The sequence below is a fragment of the Rhinatrema bivittatum genome, chromosome 7 (genome assembly GCF_901001135.1).
Source record: "Rhinatrema bivittatum chromosome 7, aRhiBiv1.1, whole genome shotgun sequence".
NCBI classification, from domain to species: domain Eukaryota; kingdom Metazoa; phylum Chordata; class Amphibia; order Gymnophiona; family Rhinatrematidae; genus Rhinatrema; species Rhinatrema bivittatum.
In genome coordinates, this window is record NC_042621.1 from 251,553,935 (window position 1) to 251,581,863 (window position 27,929).

At 40.2% G+C, this 27,929-nt stretch overlaps 1 protein-coding gene across 5 annotated transcripts in view; it reads right to left on the reverse strand.

Moving 5' to 3' along the window:
- Positions 1-27,929, reverse strand: part of DOCK1 (dedicator of cytokinesis 1) — a 1,428,876-nt gene that overhangs the window by 1,251,479 nt on the left and 149,468 nt on the right. For all 5 annotated transcript variants that reach the window (XM_029610025.1, XM_029610029.1, XM_029610028.1 and 2 more), the window contains exons 4-6: positions 27,542-27,597; positions 21,614-21,710; positions 5,996-6,144 (exon numbers count right to left, since the gene is read on the reverse strand). In XM_029610025.1, the coding sequence (XP_029465885.1) occupies positions 5,996-6,144; positions 21,614-21,710; positions 27,542-27,597 (302 nt within the window). The remainder of the gene's footprint in view (positions 1-5,995; positions 6,145-21,613; positions 21,711-27,541; positions 27,598-27,929) is intronic.

Consider the following 27,929-nt stretch of genomic DNA (forward strand, 5'->3'; position numbering starts at 1 on the left):
TGGCTTTGATGGCGAAGTCCGCCATATTATCTTCCTGGACTGCGCCCTTACCGGATTTATTCGCAATTTGGACTCAAAAACTTCATCACTTATTACACTTGGAGCACTTACTGGCTTATTCACTAGCCTCAAGGCGTTTGACTTACTTTCAGGAGACCTGGGACCCCTACATATCCCTGTTACCGGAAGCCCTTCAGCACCAATTGGTACCAAAGAAGTTTCTTCCATCTACTCGTGTAGTAAATGCATAAATGTCTATTTCGTACAGCCTGACTCGCTTCCTACCATGTGAGGAGGAGCAATATGTTCCAGTTCTATTACGGTAGTACTCTTTAGTAAGTCTTGACAGTGGGATGCCAGTCTACAGAGTATAGTGGTCCCTCTGAGCTATAGTGCTATAGTGGTTTTGGCTCACAACACCACTGGGAGGTGTAGCAACGATTGGGCTGCTGCTGGAGTCTACCCCTGGTAGTGTTTGATTGCACCAGTTCCTACATATCACAACATTCTACATTCTATATTCTACATTCTATATTTATATCTGATCGTGATTTCTTCATCTGCCCCGTATCTTCACATTTGACTCCTTAGCTTCCATTGGATATTTGTGTTATCCCCAAAGCATACCCAAACTTTGGCAACAAAGATGGTGGGAGGGAGGGAGGGCGGGTTGGGGGGGGTGGATATGAGATGGATGTTAAAAACAAAAATGGTGTTATATATATATTTTTCATTGAAACACTTATGTTCGTGTTGATAATTTGCCTGTTGGGCAGTGGCCCTGTGTGTATATGTACTTGGGATATAAGTTTGTATAACGCAGCCCGTTGTGACGCATATGTTTTACTGTGTCAATATGGATGTTTGTTGACATTGTTATCACCTGAATAAATATTATTATACAAAAAAAAAACAGCCATATTATTCTGAAAAGCAGAAGACTTATGATAGTCAATGATCTGCAAGTTTTTGTGGGCACTGATTGTAGAAAGAAGTTGGAATTCACAGTAAAGATTATTATATATATATATTTTTTTTTAAACTAAAATGCCATGGAGGAGATATATATAAACAGACAAAGCACAAGAAAAATTGATTTCTCTCTTCTAATACATGAATATATAACTGTCCTTGCCTTTAGACACCTAACTTGGATAAAACCTACTATGAATGTTCATTTAGCACTATATAATTTAAATGGGTAGAACTTTATTCTGTCTGGGGTTTTTTTGTTGTTTTTTTAATTCAAACCTACAATGGGAGCACCCCAGGAAGAGTACAATATTCTTACACATATTTTCTCAAAAGTTCCCTGGCTCATATGCCCTCATTGTTCTGGTCGCTTCTTTGGTTAGTAGTAACTTTTCTTATCAAGAAAAAAAAAAGGACAAGATGTTCTATCCTGATTGAACGCTGTGTATCTGGGGAATATTCACAGCAGCTTTAACGGGCTCCTCTGGCAGAGTCTGAAACAAAGGACTGCCAACAAGGAATCGTAGTAATGTTTTTGAGGGGCAAACAGTCCACATCTCTGAAGAGAAAGGCTGAATGACATTTTGAACAGAATCAAAGGGATCTTTCAACACTGTCACAACTAGCAAATAAACCATCAGCATGTGATAAGCAGAATTGTTTTATTTAGGATATAATGCACAACTGAATTTCCATGAACTGATTACATCTTCAAATATTAAAAGCAGCAGAAAGAATATCAGAAAACCTCATTCTCCAGAATAGCTAAATCTCATGATAACCACACTGCTGAAATTCCCTAATTACTATTTTAAAAGCAGATTTTAGCTGGTATAGATGTGTGTAGGAGGAAAAGAGGAAAGGACACTTTTTTTTTTTTTGCCCTAGACAAAAGGCAGAGTTGTGCCAGCAGAGTGCAATGCTCATTTTTACTGTGAGATTATTTAATCCGTACAGAAGGGATGCTCACCTTTCAAACAGAATGCTACCTACAAATGCTGTTATGAAGCCTAACCTTCACCAAGCATCCGCTTGCACTTTCTAACATTTTCAATCCACGTCCGGCAAATGTCAAAAGTTAACTAACATGACACGATGAAAACATATTCCCTTCAGACCCTGTTGAAAAAATGCTGGTAGTAAAATTGGATATTACTAACACTATAAATTTCATCCAGCAACAGCAATCCACAAAAATCTCAGTCAACCAACCAGTTCAGAATTGAAGTGTTCATAAATTTCTAACAGATGTCTCATAGAATACTGTGTCTCAATAGGATTCAGACATACCACAGCATATAATCACTTGAATAAAAATGTATCCAACTTTTATTACAGTGAGATTTAGTTAAACCATGATTGGATTAGCCAGGTGTCTAGGCATATGTAATGCAAATTAGTACCTAATTTTGCAATATGTACATACAGTATTATTTTTATAATCCAGATAGCAAAACGATTAAATTAACAGAAGTCTGAAACTTCTGAACAGCAGCTCCAATCATTAAGGCCTCAGCCTTTGCTGCTGACTAGTCACACACCTCTGATATGCATTTATAAATCAAATCTATTTTATTTATTTTCATAACATTTGATTACTTGCCTTTAATCTTCCAACATCAGACCAAGGTACAATATTAAAACAATACTTAATATACACAGTTATGCACATTCACATCCTTTTAAAATATTCTCATTCACTTACCTCATGATTAAAACAGGGGCCTTAAGAACATAAAAAGTTGTCATACTTTTCATAAACTATAATGACTAACATTTAGTGATGTCAATTTTACTATGAATACCTCAGAATGTTTCTGTAATACCAGCCCCCCTAAACCCTCTCCCCACCTCCCAAAAACCAATCTCAATTCAAACTGCCCCTCTACCGTGGTACATATATAGAGAGTGTTAGACTGACTATTACAGTCTCACTCACTCTCTCTCGTTAAGCGGAGTGCTATCAAGATCTGCACCTAGTAGACACACCTGAGGGAGTAGAGAGAATGAAAAGTGATTTACGAAAGCTTGAAGATATGCACTGGGGTCTTTGGTGAAGCCTCACATGGAGTATTGTGTTCAGTTCTGGAGCCCTTATCTCAAAAGGAATAGAGACAGGATGGAGGCGGTCCAGAGAAGGGCTATCCAAATGGTGTGGGGTCAATATCATAAAATCTATGAGGAGAGACTGAAGGATCTGAATATGTATACCTTAGAAGAAAGGAGGCAAAATTCTATAGACCTTCAGCTACCTGAAAGGTTTCCACTGGAAACAAATCAGTAGAATTAGGGGTCATGAAATGAAATTCCAGGGAGGCCATCTCAGAACCAACGTCAGAAAATATTTCTTCACAGAGAGGGTGGTAGATGCTTGGATTGCCCTGCAGGAGGAAGTGGTGAAAACCAAAACAGTGAAAGAATTCAAAAGGGCATTGGATAAATACTGTGGATGCCCCTGAATGCTAAAGGATGAAAATGAAGAAAAGATGCATGGGGGTAACTTGCTGATGCAGCACTTAGGGGTTGATTTTAAAATCAGCACGCGAGCGTCCATGTGCGCATGGTTCCCGGCGCGTGCATGGTTTAAAATCTGATGGCCGCGAGCACGTGCGGGTGGCCCGCAACTTTAAGTATGTGCAGCAACACAATCACCCTTTTTCCCCCAGTTACCCCTACCTAACCTTCCTCCCTCTTTCCCCTCTCCCCGCCCCCTAAACCTATCTCCGGGGAACCTATGCCGGCGCATGCTTCCCCGGTACAGCATCAAATGGCACTGTCCTGACCCGCCCTGCCCCTTTGGAGAGGCCTGGCACTTCGGCACGTACCGGGATTTACGCACGTGGTGCGCTCAAGGCCCGGCCACACACGTAAAACCTGATAATTACGTGTGTAGCCCATTTAAAATGTACTTGTCAACCAATAAGCCTGATAGTTTTATGGCTGTTTCAGGCATATCGCACAGCTGAATGCCAGGAAAAAAAAGTGTAGTTATTTCCGGTGTTAAAAACGTGCTATAGCATGCGTTATGCTATCGCACATTGCGATTTTCTCCTCATTTTCATTAATCCCACCCAAACCCCTCCCCAATCCGGCCCCTTCAAAAAATTTGCATTCGCACCATGCAGTAACAAATATCGCATGTCTTATGCTGTTATCGCGTACATTAACACCATAACGCATCTTAATAAATGACCCTATAAGTTTGGCTGTGCCAGAGAGCAGTCCAAATGTTAGCCAGATAAGTTTATCTGGATAATTAGGATTTTATCCAGCAGAGCGCCTAATCAGCAATACATCGAATAGCTGTGACAATTTATCCAGCTAACGTTAGCCGGATAAACTGTCTACTTGTATTGCTGCTTGAATACTGACCTCGAAAAACATAGGAAGAATCATGTGCTGCCACTGATTTTGCCACAGTCTCTATTATTCACCCACTATCTTCTTCCTACACAGATTTCTAAATCATGGCTAATTCTGTTGATGCTTTTCGCTTGTCCAATTTAGATAAAGTATATTTCAAGTGTAGCCTTAGTACAAATGCAGAATATGCCTATCTACTGAAAGACAGTGAAGTATCTGTATTTCAGGAGGTCAGGGGATCCAAGGCAGCATCATTTCATCAGAGGGAGATTGTACCAAACAAATCTAATCAATTTCTTTAAGTGACAAAAGAATTAAATCAGCAAAAGGCTTGATACTGCTTTGCACAGCAGGCTCATAAAATCAGCAGACTTCGGGTGGGGCTCAAGGTGGTGAACTGGATTAAAAACTGGTTGAACAGACAACAGAGGGTGCTGGCAAATGGAGTTCACTGAGGAAAGGAGGAGGCTGAGTGGAGTGCCTCAAGGATCTGTCCTGGTGCCAGTTCTGTTCAATATTTTCATAAGTAATATGCATGGGGGTTTACCAGGAAAGATTAGAAGTTATGCAGGAGACAATAAGATCTGCAAAAAAGAATGGCTACCCCTATGAGATTAGATAGAATGAGAAGTACTTAAAGAAAGTTCGAGGAGTGGTCAAGTACTTGATAGATAAGTTTCAGTGCAAAAGAGTATAAGGTTCTGTCTTTGCAATGTCGAAATCCAAGCACACATAATGAGGGGTGAGATACTGATCCCAGGTACTTCTTAGTGAGCTAGATTGGTGACTGTCGGAAACAAGATACTGGTCTCGAAGAATCTTTGGCCTGACCTAAGCAGGAAAGAGATTGGGGTGATCATATCGGATGATCTCAAGGAAGTGAGATGATGTGACAAGGCAGTTGCCAGAGCCAGAGAAATGCTAGGGTGCATCAGGTGAAGCATAATTAGTAGAAAAAGGGACTTGATAATGCTGCTTTACAGGTCATTAGTAAGGCATCACTTACTGTGTACAATCCTGAAGGCCACATCTCCAAAGGGATACAGGGAGAACAAAAGCAGTCCAGAAAAGGCGTACCAAAATGGCAAGTACTATAAGATCAAAATATGTACACCCAAGAGGGGAGGTCAGAACGAGAGCAAATATGACAGACATTTAAATATCTCAAAGGCACAAATAATGCACAAGATGTAAACCTTTTTCAGAGGAAAGAAAGTTTAGAACAAGAAGTTATGTAATGAGGCTCCAAGGAGGAAGACTCAGGAATAAAATCAGAAGAGATTTCTTCATATAAAGGTAACAGTTGCATGGAACAGGCTTCCAGATGGTGAAGGCAAAAACAGCACAGGGGATTCCTAGTTGCAGAAAGGGAAAGCCAAAATTCAACTAGTGTTTATGGCATGCATCAGAAAGTAAACTGGGTAGACTAGCTAGGCCTCGTCTGCCATTGTGTTCTATGATTCTGTGATTAAACAGAATACTTAACTGTAACATTAAGCACAAGATCCATAATTGAAGAATCTGGCCTTTCGACACAATGCTGAAACTGTTCAGCGGCAAACGCAAGCATGCATAACATAAGATTAATTATCTGAGTAAAATTTTCTAGAAAAATATTTTTAAAAGTGCATAAATTTACAAACAATTAGACATCACAAACCTGTTTCCATAATCAATTTTAGCTGTAATCTTCTTTTTCAGTTCATTGAGTTCATCCTGTGGTAGTGTTCCGGAAAGAATTTGTGATCTCCATTCCACAAGATCATATATCATATTTCGTACACGATGAAACATCTCTCTATTGTCTTGCTAATTAAAAAAAAACATTAAAAAACATGCATTAGTTTTAACTATCCAGCCATTTAAAAGCCCCTGAAAGTTGCATGTAAATAAGTCACATTTATGTAAAACTATGCATGATGCACCAATCTATCATCTTTCTTGGCAGTGAGCAGCTTAAGAAACCTGCACTTGGCATTCCTGTGTACCAGTGCCAGCTATAGAGCTGATATGTTCAGACCCCATAACCACAGGAGAACAATTTCCTGGTGGCACAGAGTACTGAAATGTTCAGTCTCCCAGGAGACCTCTCTTCTGGATGATGCCAGATAATGGGGTCTGAATCACCCTAGGCAATTGACCTGGCGAGCAGGGAATAGAGCAGGAATAAAAATCTGACATATTTAAACAATACAGTACACACTGAAAGTTATTGCTGTAATGTTCCCAGGAATTGACAGAAGTTTCTATTTATGCTGTATGAGAAAACTGGTAGAAAAATTATTAATGCCATTTCACCCGAGGAGGAATACTATGGTTAACCATTAAGCTTTGTACTTTTTTTTTTTTTTTCAGAATTCTTGATGTCTACAAATATGCCATCGCATACATTTTGCTCCTGGAGTCCCTGTGAGATGGACCCCTGGCAAAATAATTTCATTATATTTAGATGCCAGTATAAATGATGCTCAAGAATCTAACCTTTTCTGATGGAAAGGAAGCTATAGGACTGGGAGTCATGATTTGAAGCTCCAAGAGAGTAAACACAGGAACAATGTCATGAAATATTTCTTCATGGAAAAGATGGTGGATGCATGAAATGCCCTTCCGTAAGAGGTGGTGAAGACAAGAACAGTCATGAAATTCAAAAGGACATGGGATAAACAAAGAGGAACCTAGTGGTAAGAGCAGGGATGGCCAACCGGCATCTCGCAGGCCACATACTACTGTTTGGCGCACAAACTTCAGCTCACAAGAGAAACCCAGCCTGTAGCACAGACCATCTCTTCTGTCTGTTGCACGATGCAATTTGTTCTGCTCTCACAGTACCCATGCACTGCTAATCAGGCAGATTAACCAGATATTGCATCTCCAGTGTTTATTCCAACAGGTAATCCAACATATAATTTACTGGTTGCAGTCTTGAAGGGAAGGGAAGAGGAGAGGTTGATCTCAGGTTCAGAGCACTGACTCTAGAGTTGAAATAACTGTTGTAAGAATTGTACTGAAGATTTAAGTACACCTATTATGTGCACTTACAGTATATGTATGTCTAAGTAAAAAGGAAATGCATTCCTAAGCAGTAGGAGAGATGAGAGAACACTTTGCTTTTTTCTCTCAAAAGCTCCACGTGCGAACTGAAAATGTTCTAGCAGGCTTGAACCAGTATCTAAGCTAATAGGAGTGCCCAGTGGGAGCTGGAAACCTGTGACCATAAAGGGCCAACAGCAAAGAGACTACAGGATTATAGGGGGCTTGTAGTCCTTCTGTGACATTACACTAGCTTACAAATAGAAACAGAACACACACATACACACACAATCTGGTCAAAACACGATTCTCCCCATTCTCAGCAGCCAGCTTGAGAGGAGAAATTGCAGATTTACAACTTCCACCCAGAAGTTGCTCCTGAGAGGGTGGAGGATCTCAGCATGCTGGAGCTACCTGCTATGGTCCAAATCCTCCCCCCTTCCCCCAAAACAATGGCCAAGAATAAAGTTTGACCGGGCCACTGCGGAACCCATGCTGTGGCAGCCGAAGCAGCGCATTTTGCAGCGGCCAGAAATAAGATGCAGTTGGGCTGCTGAGGAGCCCATCCCACAGTGGTAAAAAAAAAAAACAAGGCCCTGAGAGCATGCCTGCCTGCATTTGTGTATGTGGATCAAGCGAGTGTCTGCCTCAATGCATGCATGTGGTCTGTCCAAGAGAGTACCTGCCTGCCTTTGGGACCGATATAATACAGTGCACTCAAAGCGCACAGTTTGACGTGCAGTTGAACCAAATTTTGGACATGTCTAACTGCAGTAATAAGACTAATGCGTCCTAACAAGCGCGCAGCTAATAGCACTCATCACATGTAAACGCCATATAGATGAGGCTATTAGCTATTACCCTGATGCAAAAAAAATCACTGTGTGCCCAATGCACCCGGGAGGTGGTGTGGTGCTTTATGTCTGGGATGGCATAAAGTCCAACAGGATAAACATCTTGCACGAGACTAAATGCACAATTGAATCTTTATGGGAAGAAATCCCTTGTGTGTCGGGGAAGACTATAGTGTTAGGAGTATACTACCATCCACCTGGTCAAGATGGTGAGACTGACAGTAAAATGCTAAGAGAAATTAGGGGAGCTAACCAAATTGGTAGTGCGGTAATAATGGGAGACTTCAATTACCCCAATATTGACTGGGTAAATGTATCATCGGGACACACTAGAGAGATAAAGTTCCTGGATGGAATAAATGATAGCTTTATGGAGCAATTGGTTGAGGAACCGACGAGAGAGGGAGCAATTTTAGATCTAATTCTCAGTGGAGAACAGGATTTGGTGAGAGAGGTAACGGTGGTGGGGCCAATAGTGATCATAATATGATCAAATTTGATATAATGACTGGAAGGGGGACAGTAAGCAAATCCATGGCTCTCGTACTAAACTTTCAAAAGTAAAACTTTGATAAAATGAAAAAATTAGTTAGAAAAAAACTGAAAGGAGCAGCTACAAAAGTAAAAAGTGTGCAAGAGGTGTGGTCATTGTTAAAAAATATCATCCTAGAAACACAATTCAGATGTATTCCACACATTAAGAAAGGTGGAAAGAAGGCAAAACGATTACCAGCATGGTTAAAAGGGGAGGTGAAAGAAGCTATTTTAGCCAAAAGATCTTCATTCAAAAATTGGAAGAAGGATCCAACAGAAGAAAATAGGATAATGCATAAACGTTGGCAAGTTAAATATAAGACATTGATAAGACAGGCTAAGAGAGAATTTGAAAAGAAGTTGGCCGTAGAGGCAAAAACTCATAATAAAAACGTTTTTAAATATATCCAAAGCAGAAAGTCTGTGAGGGAGTCAGTTGGACCGTTAGATGATCGAGGGGTTAAAGGGGCACTTAGAGAAGATAAAGCCGTTGCAGAAAGATTAAATGATTTCTTTTCTTCTGTGTTTACTGAAGAGGATGTTGGGGAGGTACCTGTACTGGAGAAGGTTTTCATGGGTAATGATTCAGATGGACTGAACCAAATCACTGTGAACCTAGAAGATGTGGTAGGCCTGATTGACAAACTGAAGAGTAGTAAATCACCTGGACCGGATGGTATACACCCCAGAGTTCTGAAGGAACTAAAAAATGAAATTTCAGACCTATTAGTAAAAATTTGTAACTTATCATTAAAATCATCCATTGTACCTGAAGACTGGAGGATAGCTAATGTAACCCCCATATTTAAAAAGGGCTCCAGGGGCGATGCAGGAAACTACAGACTGGTTAGCCTGACTTCAGTGCCAGGAAAAATAGTGGAAAGTATTCTAAATATGAAAATCACAGAATATTTAGAAAGACATGGTTTAATGGAACAAAGTCAGCATGGCTTTACCCAAAGCAAGTCTTGCCTCACAAATCTGCTTCACTTTTTTGAAGGAGTTAATAAACATGTGGATAAAGGTGAACTGGTAGATGTAGTGTACTTGGATTTTCAGAAGGTGTTTGACAAAGTTCCTCATGAGAGGCTTCTAGGAAAGGTAAAAAGTCATGGGATAGGAGGCGATGTCCTTTCATGGATTACAAACTGGCTAAAAGACAGGAAACAGAGAGTAGGATTAAATTTATTTATTCATTTATTTAACATTTTTTATATACCGAAGTTCTAGCAACAATGTTGCTAATCACTTCGGTTTACATAAAACATTGGAGTGACTTAACATGTGTGTCTTACATAGAACAGGAAAATGAACTTGGAGAAAATTGAATAAATAACAAATAAATGGACAATTTTCTCAGTGGAAGGGTGTGGGCAGTGGAGTACCTCAGGGATCTGTATTGGGACCCTTACTTTTCAATATATTTATAAATGATCTGGAAAGAAATACAACAAGTGAGGTAATCAAATTTGCAGATGATACAAAATTGTTCAGAGTAGTTAAATCACAAGCAGATTGTGATAAATTGCAGGAAGACCTTGTGAGGCTGGAAAATTGGGCATCAAAATGGCAGATGAAATTTAATGTGGACAAGTGCAAGGTGATGCATACAGGGAAAAATAACCCATGCTATAGTTACACAATGTTAGGTTCCATATTAGGTGCTACTAGGGATGTACAGAGGGACGCCATACGTTGCATTCAGGATTCGGATTAGTCGGGGAGCAGATATGTTGCATTCGGCCGTATGGCGCCCCAATTCGTTAATACTGTGATTTCTATTCGTGTCCCAGCTAAAATTAAAATTAACTGCAACCCCCACCCTCCTGACCCCTCCCCCCAAGACTTACCAAAACTCCCTGGTGGTCCAGCGGGGGGCCCGGGAGCCATCCCCTGCTCTCACACCCTCGGTGCCGGTTTCATCATGGTGCCGATAGCCTTTGACCTACTATGTCACAGGGGCTACCGGTGCCATTAGTCAGCCCCTGTCACATGGCCATCGGTGCCATCTTGTGCTCCTACCATGTGATAGGGGCTGACCAATGGCACCGGTAGCCCCTGTGACATAGTATGGGCAAAGGCTATCGGCACCATTTTGATTACTGGCACCGATGGCCCGAGGGTAGGAGATCACACTGGGACCCCCGTTGGACCCCCCAGGGACTTTTGGCCAGCTTGGGGGGCCTCCTGACCCCCACAAGACTTGCCAAAAGTCCAGCAGGGGTCCGGGAGCGACCTCCTGCACTCCAGCCGTCAGATGCCAATACTCAAAATGGCACCAATCGCCTTTGCCCTCACTATGTCACAGGGGCTACCAGTGCCATTGGTCAGCCCCTGTCACATGGTAGGAGCACAAGATGGCGCCAATGACCATGTGACAGGGGCTGACCAATGGCACTGTTAGATGTGAATCGGTTTACTCTTTCGGATAACAGAAAGACTAGGGGGCACTCCATAAAGTTAGCACGTGGCACATTTAAAACTAAATTGGAGAAAGTTCTTTTTCACTCAACGCACAATTAAACTCTGGAATTTGTTGCCAGAAGATGTGGTTAGTGCAGTTAGTATAGCTGTGTTTAAAAAAGGATTGGATAAGCTGTCTGTACGTGCGCCAGTCAGAGTGCCTGTGTGCCTGCTCACATTTGTATAAGAATGCTTGCCCGAGAGACTGCCTGCAGGCCTATGTGTGTGAGAGCCATTCAAAACATCCCATGTATGGAGAGCAGCAAATTTTATCATCTTTACTTGTGATAATTTTGGGGTGTTATTTGATGTACCTGCTGTTTTTTTTATAATTAAATCTTTATTAAATTTAATTTTTATTCCATTTGATGTAAATTAAAGAAACCATGAAATTGCTCAACACCAAATAAAGCAAAAAATAATTTCAACAGGCATTACATATCAGCAATTACATGAACCAGTCCACATCAAAGGGGGGGGGGGGGGGGGGCAAGCAAAATAAGTAAAACAAAAATATTTAACTTTTAAGAAGGGAGGAGAAAATCACTTACAGTTTTAATAACCACCAACTGCAGTATCTAACCTGATTGTTATTTAAAAAAATTAAAAAATTCTCCCGTTTTGTCCCTCAAGAATGTTTCCAAATGTGTGGGGTCAGTAAAAACAAATCTATTTTTCTAGTAAATACAAAACATTTACATGGAAATTTGAGAAAGAAAATTGGACTTAGGGATAAACTTTGTCTCATCATCAAAACTGCTTCCTACGACACTGAGTTGCACAGGAAACATCAGGAAAAACTTGTACTTTCTGTCCACAAAACAGAAATTCTTTATTAAGAAAGTATTTCTGAAAAAAATCATCCTTATCACACTCTGCACAATAAGTTACCAGGAGAATAACTAAGAGGGATGTCATCTAAGTAAGATTCAAAGAAAGCAGACAGGTTAGGACTATTTGAAGACATTCCACTTTCTCTGGATTAATATTCTTCTTCTTCTTGGGAGAAACCCAACATGTCAGCATTCCCTTCCTAATAATTCCTAACATTTGCTTTTTTGACTGCCGCAGCACACGGAGCTACAATTTCAGAGGTAGATCTTAAAAAAGTACACGCGCGCGTACGTTTGTTCGTGCAAACGGCGCAAACAAAAGTACGCAGGATTTTATAAGATACGCGCGTAGCCGCACGTATCTTATAAAATCTGGGGTCGGCGCGCACAAGGCTGCACAAAATCGGCAGCCTGCGCGCGCTGAGCCGCGCAACCTGCCTCCATCCCCTCCGAGGCCGCTTGAGGCAGGCGTAACTTGCGCGCGCCACCTCGGCATCCCCCGGCACAGGCTGCAGTGCCAGGGGACTCGGGACCGCCCTCCCGGCCCACCCCCGGACAAGCCCCTGGCCACATCCCCACCCTGCCAACATGCCCCCCCGGACACGCCCCCTCCTGCCCCTTTTACGAAGCCCCGGGATTTGCGCGCGTGCCGGCGCAGGGCTTTTAAAATCTACCCCTCAATGTATTATCCACGATGACACCTAGATCTTTTTCCTGGGTGGTAACTCCTAATAAGGAACCTAACATCATGTAACTATAGCATGGGTTATTTTGTCCTATATGCATCACCCTGCACTTGTTTGTGCACATTAAATTTCATCTGCCATTCGGATGCCCAGTCTTCCAGTCTTACAAGGTCCTCCTACAAATTTATCACAATCTGCATGTGATTTTACTACTATGAATAACTGTGTGTGTCATCTGTAAATCTGATCACCTCACTCATCATATCCCTTTCAAGATCATTTAGAAATATATTGAAAAGCACTGGTCCAAGTACAGATCCCTGCGGCACGCCACTGTTTACCTTTTTCCACTAAGATAATTGACCACTTAATCCTACTCTTTGTCTCCTGTCTTTTAACCAGTTTACTTCCTATCCCATGACTTTTTAGTTTTCTCACAAAGTCTCAACTTTATCAAACGCCTTCTGAAAATCCAAATACACTACATCTACTGGTTCACCTCTCTCCATGTGTTTATTGACTCCTTCAAAAATGTAGCAGATTTGTGAGACAAGACTTCCCTTGGGTAAATCCATGCTGGCTATGTCCCATTTCACCATGTTTTTCTATATGTTCTGTAATTTTGTTCTTAGAATAGTTTCCATTATTTTCCTAGCACTGAAGTCAGGCTCACTGGTCTAGTTTCCTGGATCACCCCTGGAGCCCTTTGTAAATATTGAGGTTACACTGACCAACCACTAGTTTTCAGGTACAATGGATGATTTTAATGATAGGTTACAAATTTTTACTAATATATCTGAAATTTCATTTTTGAGTTCTTTCAAAACCCTAGGGTTTATATTATCTGGTTCAAGAAATTTGCTATTTTTTGAGTTTCTCAGTATGGCCTATGACATCTTCTAGATTCACAGTGATTTGGTTCAGTTCATTTGAATCATCACTCTTGAAAACCATCTCCAGAAGAGATATCTCCCCAACATCCTCATCAGTAAACACGTAAGCAAAGAATTCATTTAGTCTTTCCACAATAGCCTTATCTTCCCTTTAACCCCTCCATCATCTAACAACCCAACTAATTCCCTCAAAGGTTTCCTACTTCAGATATATATAAAAAAGATTTTATTATGAGTTTTTGCCTCTATGGCCAACTTCATTTCAAATTCTCTTAGCCTGTCTTATCAATGTTTTATATTTAACTTGAAAATGCTTATGTTTTTTCCCATTTTCTTTAGAAGGATCCTTCTTCCAATGTTTTAAAAATGGTTTGATTAAAATAGCCTCTTTCACCTCACCTTTTAACCATGCCAGTAATCATTTGGTCTTCCTTCACCTTTCTTAATGCAAGGAATACATCTATACTGCACTTCTAAGATGGTATTTTTAAACAATATCCACGCCTGTTATACACTTTTAACCTTTGCAGCTGTACTTTTCATTTTTTTCTATTTCCCTCATTTTATCAAAGTTTACCCTTTGAAGAGGGGGGAGGATTCAAGATGGCTCCCTGACTAGACGCATATTCAAACGCTCCTGCATTTCGTCTTACCTTTTTGAATTCTTCGTTTTTCAATGCCTCACAAAAGAAAGGGGAAGGTGAGGGTTTATCAACCCAAGCCCACACTTCCCGCAGGTCAGCGTATAATTTTGCAATATGCGTCTCCCATATCACACGGAGCAACGAGCCCCACCAGCGGATCGGGAGGAGGAGTCCCTTCCCCGCTTGGGGAAATATCGTCGACTCCCCCAGAACCACGACTACCGCCGAACGCTATCTCATTGAATGCAGCTGGGCTAGTGGAGTCGCCGAGGGGATGCGTCACAGGTGCGACTCCTGTGGGTGGACTGCCGGGAGGCACTGCGAGTTTGGAGAGGTCTCCCGCTGCCTCGAATCCCCTCGAAGCTGCAGCATGGAGAGAGCAGAGGAGTGAGGAGACGCTGCAGGGATCTGTAACATCAGCGGGTGGAAGAGAGGTAACGAGCAACCTTGTAAGAAGTCCCATAGAGATTAAAAGACCGGCGGTAATCACAATGGAGTCCCTTTGGGACTTGGTTGCGGGGCTAACAATGGCATTCAATGAACAGACCCTAAAAACGGAGGAAATCTCCCATAAAATGGACTCTATTGAAAATCAGTTACATCTGAAGGGAACAGAACAACTACAAGAATTACAGCAAGTTAAAGTAGACCTAAAACAAGTGTCTGATATCAACGCCATATGTGTGAGAGATCAGGCGATTCTAACACGACGGTTGGAATCTGTGGAAAACTATCTGAGGCAGTTAAACCTTAGGGTTTTGAACTTCCCTAAAGTGGTGGGGGAGATACCACTACTAACTTTTAAAAGATATATGAAAGAAATCCTGCAGATTCCAGAGGAGCAAACTCCAGCTGTGAAAAAGATTTTGTTTCTAAAACAAGGACAGAGCCAGATGCAGATATCCCCAGTGGGGGAAATGGGAAATTTTAATAACTTATCTGAGTATTTGGAAAGCTCTGGATTTGAGATTGCTGAAAGAACTATTCTCTTTGTCTCTTTGTTTTCAGAATTCGATAGAGCCCTAATTATGAAACATTACTTCAAGGCTATCAATACTACATATTTGGGTGGATTAATCCGTATATTTCCTGACCTCTCCAGGGTTAAACAACTACGCAGGAAATCCTTTTTAACAATGCGCCCTGAAGTAATAACAACGTTAGGGGCAAGTTTTCTTTTGCGTTATCCTGCTAGATGCATAGTAAAGTACTCAGGGAATACTTATGTATTTTATAATCCAGAGCAATTAAGGGAGTTCTTGGATGCCAGAAAGGAAACCCCAACAACCTAAAAGATCTGGTTCATGAATTTATATATGATAGGGATATAGTCAAGGGAGTTAAATGTTTAAAATATTTTCTTTTTAGTACTCCTCCTTTTCTTTCCTCTCCCCCAATATTTCCTAGAACAAAGGGGATAAATAAATATGCATAAAAAGTAGTTGTGTAATTGCAATTAACAATGTATAATAATTTTCTTTTTTTTGTGTGTAATTTCTCCTGATTGAAAGCAAAAGATTCTTTGTTTATAATTTGTAAAAGTGATAAATAAAAAATTTAAAAAAAAAAAGTTTACCCTTTGAAAGTTTAGTGTGAGAGCTGTAGATTTACATATTGTCCCCCTTCTAGTCAGTTCAAATTTGATCATGTTATGATCACTATTGCCAAGTGGCCCCACCACCATTACTTCTCTCAACAAATCCTACATTCCACTAAGAAGTAGATCTAAAATAGCTCCGCCTCTTGTCAGTTCCTAAACCAATTTCTCTATGAAGCAGTCGTTTATTCCATTCAGGTATATTACCTTTCTCGCATGTCCTGACGTTACACTTACCCAATCAATACTGGAGTAATTGAAATCTCCAATATTACTGCACTGCCAAACTGGTTAGCTTCCTTGATTTCTCTTAGCATTTAGTCTGCCTCATCATTTTGGCAGCTGGATGGTAGTATAGTCCTATCACTATACTCTTACTCAACATACATGGGATTTCTATCCATAAAGACTCTACTGTGCATTTAGTGTCTTATATGATCTTTATCCTATTGGACTCTATGCCTTCCAGGACATAAAGCGCCCCCCACCCCCACCACATTGATCCTCCTTATCATTGCAATATAATTTTTACCCTGGTATAGCACTATCCCATTGGTTATCCTCCTTCCACCAGGTCTCTGAGATGCCAAGTATGTCTGTTATCATTCACTGCTATACACTCTAACTCTCCCATCTTACTTCTTAGACTTCTACTTTGTTTGTAGGATGTCTCAATCTCCTTCACCCTTTTAATTCTTTCCTAGATTTCCAGACAAAGCTCTCTCTCTGCTACTGTTTCATAGTTCATTACTGCATTATCGTCATCATATTAAACTGATGCTGTTTCTCATCCAAGACCAGGATTTACAAGGCTATTACAGGACAGCACAACACTTTTTTTGCTTTATAATCAGGTGCAAAATGTGATCAGGAGCTCAGAATGGCCACCAATTTAGTTGTGATGCAACTAACTGAAAGCGGAGATTATTGCTGTAAGAGGCTCTAATGATACACTAGTATATAAGTGTATGTTAATTCCTGTTTATGCTTCTGACCTTTATTAAAAAATGATCAGTTAAAACTTGAAAGTCAACTATGAATATGCCTAGAAGTACACAAAACATCTAGCATCAAAGCTCAGCTGTTAAGTTTTTTTTTCAGTACATTTGATGAACAATTAGTGAAACCGCTTATTACTGTGCATTTTGTGAGATGCTACTGTATAATCAAACACAACAAACACGCAAGGGGTGAAGCTGCAGAATTTTTTTTAATCCTATACATATGCATATAGAGGTGCCAATGGTGTACTAAAGCCCAGCTTTATGGAAGCAGCACTTGATCAGTTTTTCCAAACATCATTTTGGCTGTATGGCTTCTCTTCTCTTTATGGTCTTATTTTAGGTTTCCCCTTTATTGTGCCAAAATATCTATTTCTTACAGATTTAGAAAGTGTTGCAAGAACAGCCAGCCCTGCTCCTTTCCAAATTCAACTCTTCAGCTGTTCATACTATACATATACTGGCATGATGTTTGTGTGAGGTTCTGACAAGGAGAAACAAAACTATATTCAAGTTTATTTGGATTTATAATGAGTGATCTAGTAAGAGAACCTTAGAAAAGCTTTTAAATACTAATACATTCTTAGGAATTAAATAGCAATTCAATCAATAAATAAAATTATGATCCCTTTTAAATAACAATTTACTACTACCTCCCCCCCAAAAAAAAAAAAATTGTTGGTATCACCTCATTGCAAATCCTAATTTAATCATTTGTTATCCTCATTATCAGTAGGAAAACAAATGATTAATAATTTAAATTTTAAAACTGGTCCCCATATTACTGCACAGAATTAACTAATTTTACAAGGCCTAATGTTACTTTACCTTCAAGTGAGAAAATCTAAGAGATTGGTTAGGTCAGCACAGAGATGTGGTCACAGAAGTTGACCTGCACCTTCCAAACTATGCCTGGCTTGGCTGTTGCTCCGTATTTTCAAAAGAACTAACACTATCATATCCCACCATATTTTTTAAAAATTTTGAGTTAACCATATGCAGTATAGAATACAATATTTGTACAGCATAAAAAAATAGTACAAAATGTGTTCAGGAGTCCTTACAGCAAGGTGTGTGTTCTTTACAGAAATCAGTCATTGCTACCAGGGCAAGATGACATGTTTGGGCATATTAGTCAAAAACACAGTGACATCATTTAATTTTCAGTCACAGGAGATTCTGACAACTTCACAGATGAGTCAGCGGGCAATATCTTATAGATTAAATTTGTAACTTTTCATCCATGGTCACCCAATGAAATTAAGGATCTTCTAGGTACCATCAAGTCTGGTGAGATACATGTCCACCATGGCTGGTAAAAGAGGGGGGTTACAGGGTTACTGACTCCCCTTCAACAAATTATTAATATCTTTCTGCAAGAGGAAGTCTTTCCAGCATTACTGAGTGATGCAATTATTCAGCTACTATTAAAAAAAAAAATTCTCTCTTGACCCATCTATGGCAAATAATTATCAAACTGTACTAAAATTTAGCATTATTGGGTAAAATTATCGATCATGCTGTAGGCCCAACAGTTGACCCAAATATTCACAATCTATAACTTCTTGGGACCCAAATCAATCTATATTTCATGATGTGCATAGTACTGAAACAGCTTTACTAATCAAACTTGAGAAGGAGCCTAGGTAGAGGCCATTACTCTCTGATTTATCTGCTGCTCTCAATACCAGGGATCACAACATCTTGTTAGAATGGTTGCAGGTCCAAGGTATCAAAGTTAATAAGATAGCATAGTTTTCTTCTTTGCTATGAATAAGATGGTCAGTGATTCCATCTCCTCCTTTGGAACTCCAGTATGATGTCCCCCAAGGATCATGTTACCACTCTTGCTTTTTAATATCTATCTTCTGCCCCTGAGGAAATTGATTAGACCCTATGGTCTACATTTTCAAAATGAATGCAGATGAGATCTACATTTATTGCAGCCTGAAGGAAAATGTGTCATGAAGTTGCAGTCTTGCTAGGTACAATTAGTGAGCGACTCTAACTTAAGCTAAAATTAATACATCCAGATAGCAATCTTGTGGATCCATAAGCCATCCTTGCCGGGCACTATGCACTCCAGATACTATTAAATAATACTTTATAATCAGTAAAAGCAGAAGCTAAGATATTAGGGATAAGACTTGACAGTAAATTAAACATGCAGGCACAAATTTCCAATGTGATCTACTATGAGTATGGAGTAATTTGGACAGGATGGATTTTGAGATTCAGTTTTGTTGCTGGTTATGGATTCATTTTTAGGGTGGTTAAAGTTGAATGAATGGGCTTTTTTTGGGCATGTTGCAATAACTGTGGTGGATGGGTTGACTGGGTGTTTTTCTGTTAATCTTTGTTATGTAAGTTTTGGGTTACGGGTGGTTGGATAGACAGTGGATTTTTGGGAGGGTTTGTTTGTTTGTTTTGTTTTTAAATATTGCACCTTTTGTGTAGGTATTTCCCTATTCCCAGAGGACTTACAATCTAAACCTAGATTCATCATTTTGCTATAAATTTCACTCTCTTTATACTACTCTCATATCAGTAAGCTCCTTATATCACTGTAAGAGGGGCAACTAGTAACTTGGGGTGAGGTTTTGGTGGTGGCCTAGGTTTTGGGGGGCAAGTTTACATGCACAGTCAGCGGTACAAACAGCACAGAAGACATCAGTGAAGATTTTATATGATTTGGTTCGTATATATCCCAAGATTATGAAATAACTCAAAAATTAAATTTCAGACCTGTTACAAGTAGTTTGTAAAGTATCATTAAAATTATGCATTGTACCTGAAGACTGGAAGGTGACCAATGTAACCCCAATATATAAAAAAGGCTCCAGAGGTGTTCCAGGTTTCCATCCTTAAAGGCGAATTTTAAAAGCCCAACATGCGACAAAGCCCAGAGGTATGTGCAGAAATCAGGCCAGCGCACAGATTTTAAAAAGCGCACAAGTATGCATTTATCTCCCAGTATATGACAAAAAAATTTTCAAAAAAGTGGTGGGGAATGGGCATGGCCTGGGTGGGGAATGGTAACCCACAAGGTGATTAAACAGAGGGAAATTCTTTTTACACAACTCTCTGGTGTCCTATAAACTATATTACTTCACAGAGAGACCATATACATTATAATATAATTTATTATTTATTTAGAAAACACAAGGTGTTCACCTATCTAAACATTTTAAAATCTAAACTCACACATTCAACCACCATTCACACGTCAACATAAAAGTATATATTGCACAAACAATTCTAGATTACAAATAACCGATACACATCATTATTATTATTTTAAGAAAAGAATTTTTTCAATTGTTGTTTGACTTTTTTTTGTGTGTCCTATCCATGTCCTGTCCAAACAACAATTGAAAAAATTCTTTTCTTAAAATAATAATAATGATGTGTATCGGTTATTTGTAATCTAGAATTGTTTGTGCAATATATACTTTTATGTTGACGTGTGAATGCTGGGTGGGGAATGGGCATTCCTAGATTTCTTAATGAAATCTGTGCTTGCTTATGCGCACAAGCTACAGGGTCCCCCTACCTCGTAAGTTTACTTCTGAGGGGATGGCATGCAAGTTCTGAAACAAAAAAAAACCTAAAGAGATTAGCAGAGTTTTAAGGGTTGGGTCTAACAGTATAAAAAGGTAGGCTAGTTAACTACGGGGGTTAGGAAGTCCTATCCTTTTCCCGGGCAAACTGGTAACAAACTGATGAAACTAGTAATTGTGTTGGCATGCATATCTACTAAAATCCCCCCACTTGTGGCAGAGGCAGCATTTACGCGTACATGCACACACCTATATAAAATTCTGTGCACTATGTGCATGTACAGCCTATTTTATACCATGTGCGCATAAACACGTGTGTATTATAAAATGGCCGCGCACACTGGCGCAAGCCGGCATACACGTGTACATGTGTGCCCGCGCTGTTTAAAAGTTACCATTCTCTACTATATTTGGAATATAAGGATCTGGTTACTGTGGCCCAGGCATTAATTTCCACTAGATTGTAATTCACTGTACATTGGGATCACGAAGAATCAATTATATAGGCTGCAACTTATTCAAAATACAGCTACTCAAATACTCTTGGGATCATATTACCTCAGCCTTAGAATTGCTTCAACTGGTTTCCAGTGATTTTCAGAATTTAAAATATTGTCACTTGTTTTTAAAATGTATTTTTTTTAACCACCAGTGGAATTAAAGATCTCTTCTCCACTAAGACATTGCAATCATGTCAAGCAGCTCACCTTTCCATCCTGTCTATAAAAGAGATTTAATTATCTGAAACTAGCTAAAAGGCCTTTGCATTTGTAGACCCTAATCTCTGGAATAGTGTCCCTAAGGAATTATGCTTAATAGGAAATTATCTGAATTGTAGAGAGCACTGCAAATCCTGTTTTTTTTTTCTATGGCTTTTAATTAGTGATATTTGAGGGATGCTTTTTGTTTCATTACATTTTAAACTTTATATGCTCTACAACAAGGAAGGCGGGATATTTTAGATATGTACTATTTATTGCTTATGTACATTACTGTACATTTATGACTTTGCTGTTTATTTCTGTACTGTGCTATAATGTACAATTTTATACTACATGTGAATTATTGTACTTTGCTCAAAGCTTATATGCACGAGTAGATAATACATCAAATTAAACAGTGAAAACTTCTACCACATACAGTATCCCACTTCTTAAACAGGATTATAATTACATCTACTTACAATATACAACTGCCGCCATATCGAAGACCATTCCCGAAGTGTTGTGGTAACTTCTTGCACCAAAGGAACCTCACTTGGTACAACAGTTTCATGTTGTCTGAAATTTTCAAAGTTTAGTTAAATGCATAAAACTTAGTAAACAGATACCCTGTCAAACAACAAGTACATCTTCACAGTAATCTCAGCAAGTTGTATAGTAGCTTGCATAATACTTAGTTCCTATATGGTTATTTTTCTTAAAAGTAGTAGAATTAACAAGATTCCTCAAAATGTTACTTCATCTGCCTAATAACTTTATTCTTTGGCTTTATTATGACTTGCACTTACAAGTGAATATTCGGTTTACTCTTTTTACTTCAGCTGAAAAACTGTCTAATAAACAAAGCTATGCATCATGGCTTCTATCCTGCAAAAATCCACTGGAAGCCAGAAAGAAATTTGCCAAGAAATTCCGGTCCTATGCAAATAAAAGTATTTGAATTTAGAGTTTAAGCATAGGGTTGAAGTATGTTGCAGATTTCAGCAGTGACCTGTAGCTGGAGTTAAGGATTCTTCCTAGCTCTGCTCCTGGTTATCAGATACATTGCATTCTTCAATAACTGCCTCTAACCCAAGGCTTCCCAAATCTATACCGAGGACCCCCACAGCCAGTCAGGTTTTCAGGAGACCCATAATGAACATGCTTAAGAAATGTGCATATACTAAGTCTCCATGATATGCAAATTTGCCTCATGCATATTTACTGTGGACATCCTGCAAACCCGACTGACTGTAGGGTCCCCAAGACAGGTTTGGGAAGCCCTCCTCTTAACCTCATCATCTCTTTAGGATATGCATCACCTGATGGCAACATGCACATCTGGGAAACGAACTCTTGGACACTACTATGCACATGAATGTTACCACTGAGATAAGAGCATCTCAAAAAACAAGGGAGGGTTTTTCTGATTTTATACCTAAATCTACAGGCATGCAAGGCTTAATTTGTAGACAAAAAGGAAGTAGAACTGAGGATCAGGGGAGGGGGAAGTAGAGTGAAGGGCAGCAGGGCTGCAGCCAGAGCCGGATGTGATCTGTGGGAGTGGGAAGGGCTGGGTGTGAACTCTCTCTTACACATACACACCTGATTGTGAAGACACCTAGTAGCAGCAGAAGCAGTGGGGTGGGGGTCAGGCATTTACATCATATCTCTTTGTCATTTCCTATCTTCTCTCATGGTCTTTCAACTGTGCCAGGAAATCTAGGCCATGTTGCTGCTCTGATCTCTAGCGGGCCGATTCATTAAAGTCCGTGGGAGAGCTGACGAATGCCCGCTCGCCTGTGCACGCAATTCTGTATTTAAATTAGGTGGTGCGGTAGAAACGGGCAAAAGGAAGCGCTAGGGACACTAGCACATCCCTAGCGCCTCCTTTTGACCCAGAGCGGCGGCTGTCAGCAGGTTTGACAGCTGATGCTCAATTTTGCCAGCGTCTGTTCTCGAGCCCACTGACAGCCACGGGCTCAGAAACCAGACGCCGGCAAAATTGAGCATCCGGTTTTCGGCCCGACAGCCGCCGGCCCATTTAAAAAAAATTTTTTTTAACTTTTTTTTTTTTACTCTTCAGGACCTCAGACTTAATATCGCCATGATATTAAGTTGGAGGGTGCACAGAAAAGCAGTTTTTACTGCTTTTCTGTGCACTTTCCCGGTGCCGGCAGAAACTAGTGCCTACCTTTGGGTAGGCGCTAATTTCTTAAAGTAAAATGTGCGGCTTGGCTGCACATTTTACTTTCTGTATCGTGCGGACATATATAATAGGGCCGTCAACATGCATTTGCATGTTGAGGGCGCTATTAGGTGCCGCGGGTTGGACGCGCGTTTTCCGTCCCTTACTGAATAAGGAGTAAGGGAAAACACGCGTCCAAGGGCAGGTTAATAGTGCGCTCCGTCGGATTGCACTGTACTGTATCGGCCTGTAGGTAAGCAGCTAAAACAAACACTCTCTGCTCTGCTTTCTCAGCAGCCTGGGGGGCCAGAAATGATCCTGCCTCCACTGGCTCTGCTCCATTTCTGCAGGGAGCTGAAACAGATTTACACTACAAGTTCTGCTCTGTTTCCATGGGGGAGCCAAAACCAATTTACACCACCAGCTCTACTCTCTCCCCCCTTGGGCCCTGGAAAAAAGGTGACAGAACACCATACTGGATTGTTCTTCCAGAAACTAAGCCCTGAATAACAGATACAAAACAGGGTTGAATTTCCACAAACTTGAAACTTGTGCAACCCCTGGGTGGGATACAATCCTGATGCTATCACAAAAGGCACACAGAAATAAAATAGACCTTAATCTGCAACCAGTTCTCCATGAACAGCTTTTACTTCTGAGGTTCAGGGCTTCCTATGGGAGGAAGCATAGCTTCAAGGCCCTTTTGCATTAACCAAAGTACAAGCCCTTTTCCCAGTCTCTGTAAACAGCACTGATAATCTCCACAGTCTATAACAGCAATAATCACACTGAGAAGCAATGTGGTTTCCAAATTCTCTACGGATAGTTAATAAATTGAATGAAGAATCTTTAAAGCATTTAGATTTAATATAAAAGCTGGTGAACAATAATGAGGAAGAAAGATGAATACATTTGTGACCTAGTAAAGTCTACGAATTTATGGAAGTCAGTTCCTTAGAAATGTATCTCCTTCTCCTTTTCAATTATACAGACTGAAGAAAGCATAATCCTTCTTCCAACTCTCAAATTTAACTGCATCTTCTCCCCACTGTAAAATGGTTAGAATTTAGTCTCAATTACTTATCAGAACACAGCAAGTTTCAAATCTCATACCTCTCCTGTAGTCTTAAGTATCTTAGATCTCCTTCTGAAAGCACCAGTGGGCATTCTTCTTTCAAGTGCAGCACACTTGAGTCAGTAGAAAAAAAGAAAAAAAAAACCTCAAGCAATAACGTCAATTCCTTCCCCCTGGTAATGGATAGGAATCCATTTCTCACTGATGAAAGCAAACTCCTCAGGCACTTCCTAGGTTAAAGATACCTCTTCCTGGAAAACTGATTCCCTGGTATCAAGGGCACTCAGTTCCAAATGGAACAAAATAAAAGATAGGAAGGGTAGAAAAATGTGTCTCCCAAAGAAGAAGATAGTCACAGAGGAAAAGAAACGCAAAAGTGAAACGCCTCTGAATCGGGTCACCGAGTGATCTATCCACTGTAGGTAAGATAGAGAATCTTCCCTACTCCTTGATCTAACCTTACACAGGGACTCCCCAAGTCCTCTGTGAAGGGGTACCAAGGCCCTCACAGGGAAGGTTTCCAAAAATTGGATCAAGAGAGTAAATAAGCCAAAATAGGTCAGGCAAAAGACTGATCCCAATAAGGCAACTCAGAAAAATCTTTTGAACTGAGTTAGCAAAAATAATTAACAGGAGGCATGAACAACCTGCCTTCTGAGAGCTTAAGCAAAAATCTAACTAAGAATCCAAACCCTAACGTGGTAAGGGTGCTTATACTCCTAGAGCACACCATCTGAAGCTCCCACTTGGGGAGTCAAACCCAAACCTTTCTTCACTAAGGGCCGGATTTTAAAAGGGTTACGCGCACAAGTTATGCGCGTAACCCTCTTAAAAGGCCCCTGCGCGCGCCGAGCCTATTTTGCATAGGCTCGGTGGCGCGCACAAGCCCCGGGATGTGCGTATGTCCCGGGGCTTTGCAAAAGGGACGTGTCAGGGGTGTGTCGGATGGGCGGCGCGAATTTCGGGGCGGGAGGCGTGACGCCGGCCCGGGGGCGTGGTCGAGGCCTCCGGCAGGTGTAAATCTGCCAACAAAGGTAGGGGAGGGTGGGTTAGGTAGGGGAAGGGAGGGGAAGGTGAGGGGAGGCGGAAGGAAAGTTCCCTCCGAGGTCGCTCCGATTTCGGAGCAGCCTTGGAGGGAACAGGCAGCGCGCGCTTGGCTCGGCGTGCGCAGGTTGCACAAATGTGCACCCCCTTGCGCGCACCAACCCCGGATTTTATAAGATACGCGCGGCTACATACGTATCTTATAAAATCCAGCGTACTTTGTTCGCGCGCACGCTGTTTTTTAAAATGTACCCCTAAATCTCTCAACATCCCCAGCTAGTTAGTACATTCCTTCTGGTTAAAAAAAAAAAGGTTCCTGGAGTGGCTGTTTTCTGCTCTGTCTGCTCCAGACTCACCACCTCTTCTCCTCTTCCCTGCAAGCTCCCTGAAGGGAAGAGGCTGCAGCAGAACACCCCTGCTGCTCAACCTCTTAAGTCTTAACAGAAGTGGCAGAACTGTGTACCCACACAAATTAAGCCCTGCAGGCACGTCAGCAGAGAAAAGTACTTAATTCAACACACTTTAGCTTACCAGTTAGCCACAAACTCTAAAGCAAAAGCATCTAATATTTGCAATAAAATTACTATGACTTCCAGAGCTATCCTGGCCTCTCCTAAGGACACTCACAAAAACTTCCCCAAAGAGCAATGTTCTCCATCTTGCCCCTTTCCTAATGCACATGTAAGAGAGAATATTGTTCCATCTAGGATCACCTTGTCCAATATAACAGTAGTACCTCTGGATTTTGCAACAAAGAAGACAAGACTGGCACTCTCAAAACCCACATCCAGGGCTCTTGATCCATGCCCAATGCAATTTTATTTTATTTTATTTTTAGTATTCCTAGCAGCAGTCATGCCCAGAGACAACATTTGAACTCTGATGACATACACTCTTGTTTGCACGAATGGGAACGAAAAACCAAGCAGCTCATCTGTCATCCAAAAAATGGTAGACATCTGTTCAAAAAAATGATCACACATTCCTTCTGCTTCAGAATGAGTGCAGACAGCAGCTTAGTGTATGTAACATATATGAGGAAGAAATAAGGTTATTTGCACTAAAAGCACTTATGTCACCTGAGACTCATGGAATTTTGCAGGATAGATATTTTTTGCCTGTGTCAAAGAAAAGAAGTGGTGGATCTATAAGAAGTCTCTATGCTCCCTCCCTCCCCTGCTCCCCCAGCCACAACATGGCATAGTAAACCTCTGCAGAGCAGAGCATCTTTTTAGCATAAGAAAAATGCCAGGGCATGAATATAAATAGATTATGTAATCATGTATGCAGACTACACAGAAAGAAAAATACTTGAAAAAAATTCTGATATCTTCTGACCCAAATGAATTATTCTGCAGAGTATCATTGCTCCTGACGATGGAAAACTTGTTGTATAAGTTACCACAATTCATGCCATCTATTGATTATTTTTTATATTATGCATCATCTGAGCATAAATTAACTGTTAGGCATTTTAAAATGTTAAAAACTTGGAAAAGCAATTTTGTAATCAACCAAAGAGGCATCATTATGCAGTAATCATATCATTAGTAATTTTATAAATTTACATATTTATCTGATTGTAAAGACAAAGCAGAGTCAAAGAAGAAAACATCTTCATGTATTTGCTACTGTGAAGACATCTAGTTCTTTATTTGCCATTCCTTATTCATGATTTACCATCCTTTTAATGAACTTGTGACAGTTTTGTAACATCTAGGATACAATACAATGTGGAAAAATTAGGATTAAATAAAATTATTGTATCACATCCTACTTCTTCCCCCCCCCCAAAAAAAAAATTTGAAAGCATCTACCAACAAATACAATTTTGAAGCTGGAAGCTTGCTAGTTAAATGCAGAGATGTGGTTCAGATGCTTCCTTATTTCCCAATAGAAAAGCACACTGAACAGAAATGGGCTCATTATTACTACACAGAATTTATAGTTCAAATAAAACCCATTCCACAATTAAAAATTTTCCAATAAAAACATTTACAGAATAACATATTATTAGTCTATGGGGACCATTAAATGATTTGCTGTACTTCTAAAACATAACAATTTATTCACTTACTGCAAATAATTTCAACCTTAACTCACCCTTTGCCTTCAACTGTTGCTTCTTTCAGGTGTACATATGAAGCAGGAAATATGCCCTTTAAGAGACAATTTTGTGGAGTAAGAAAAATGAATACAATATACTGTAGATACAGAATAGCTATACATATTAAAAACTGGGTCTTTGAGGTCTGTCTGCTGATCAATGGAATTAATTTTACTAAATGCGATCAGTAAATCAAAAGCTTTTCGCATAAGATTCTATTTGTTTATGTATCAGTTACACAAGGCTTATATAAAATAAAGGATGGAACAATGCAGACCTAATGATTCAGTGGTAATGGTATACAGCAGATCACGGTTCGATTCCCAGGTCTGGATTATATGCTCCTCAGTGCAGTCAGGGATGCTGAGGCAGCAGGAGGTGGGG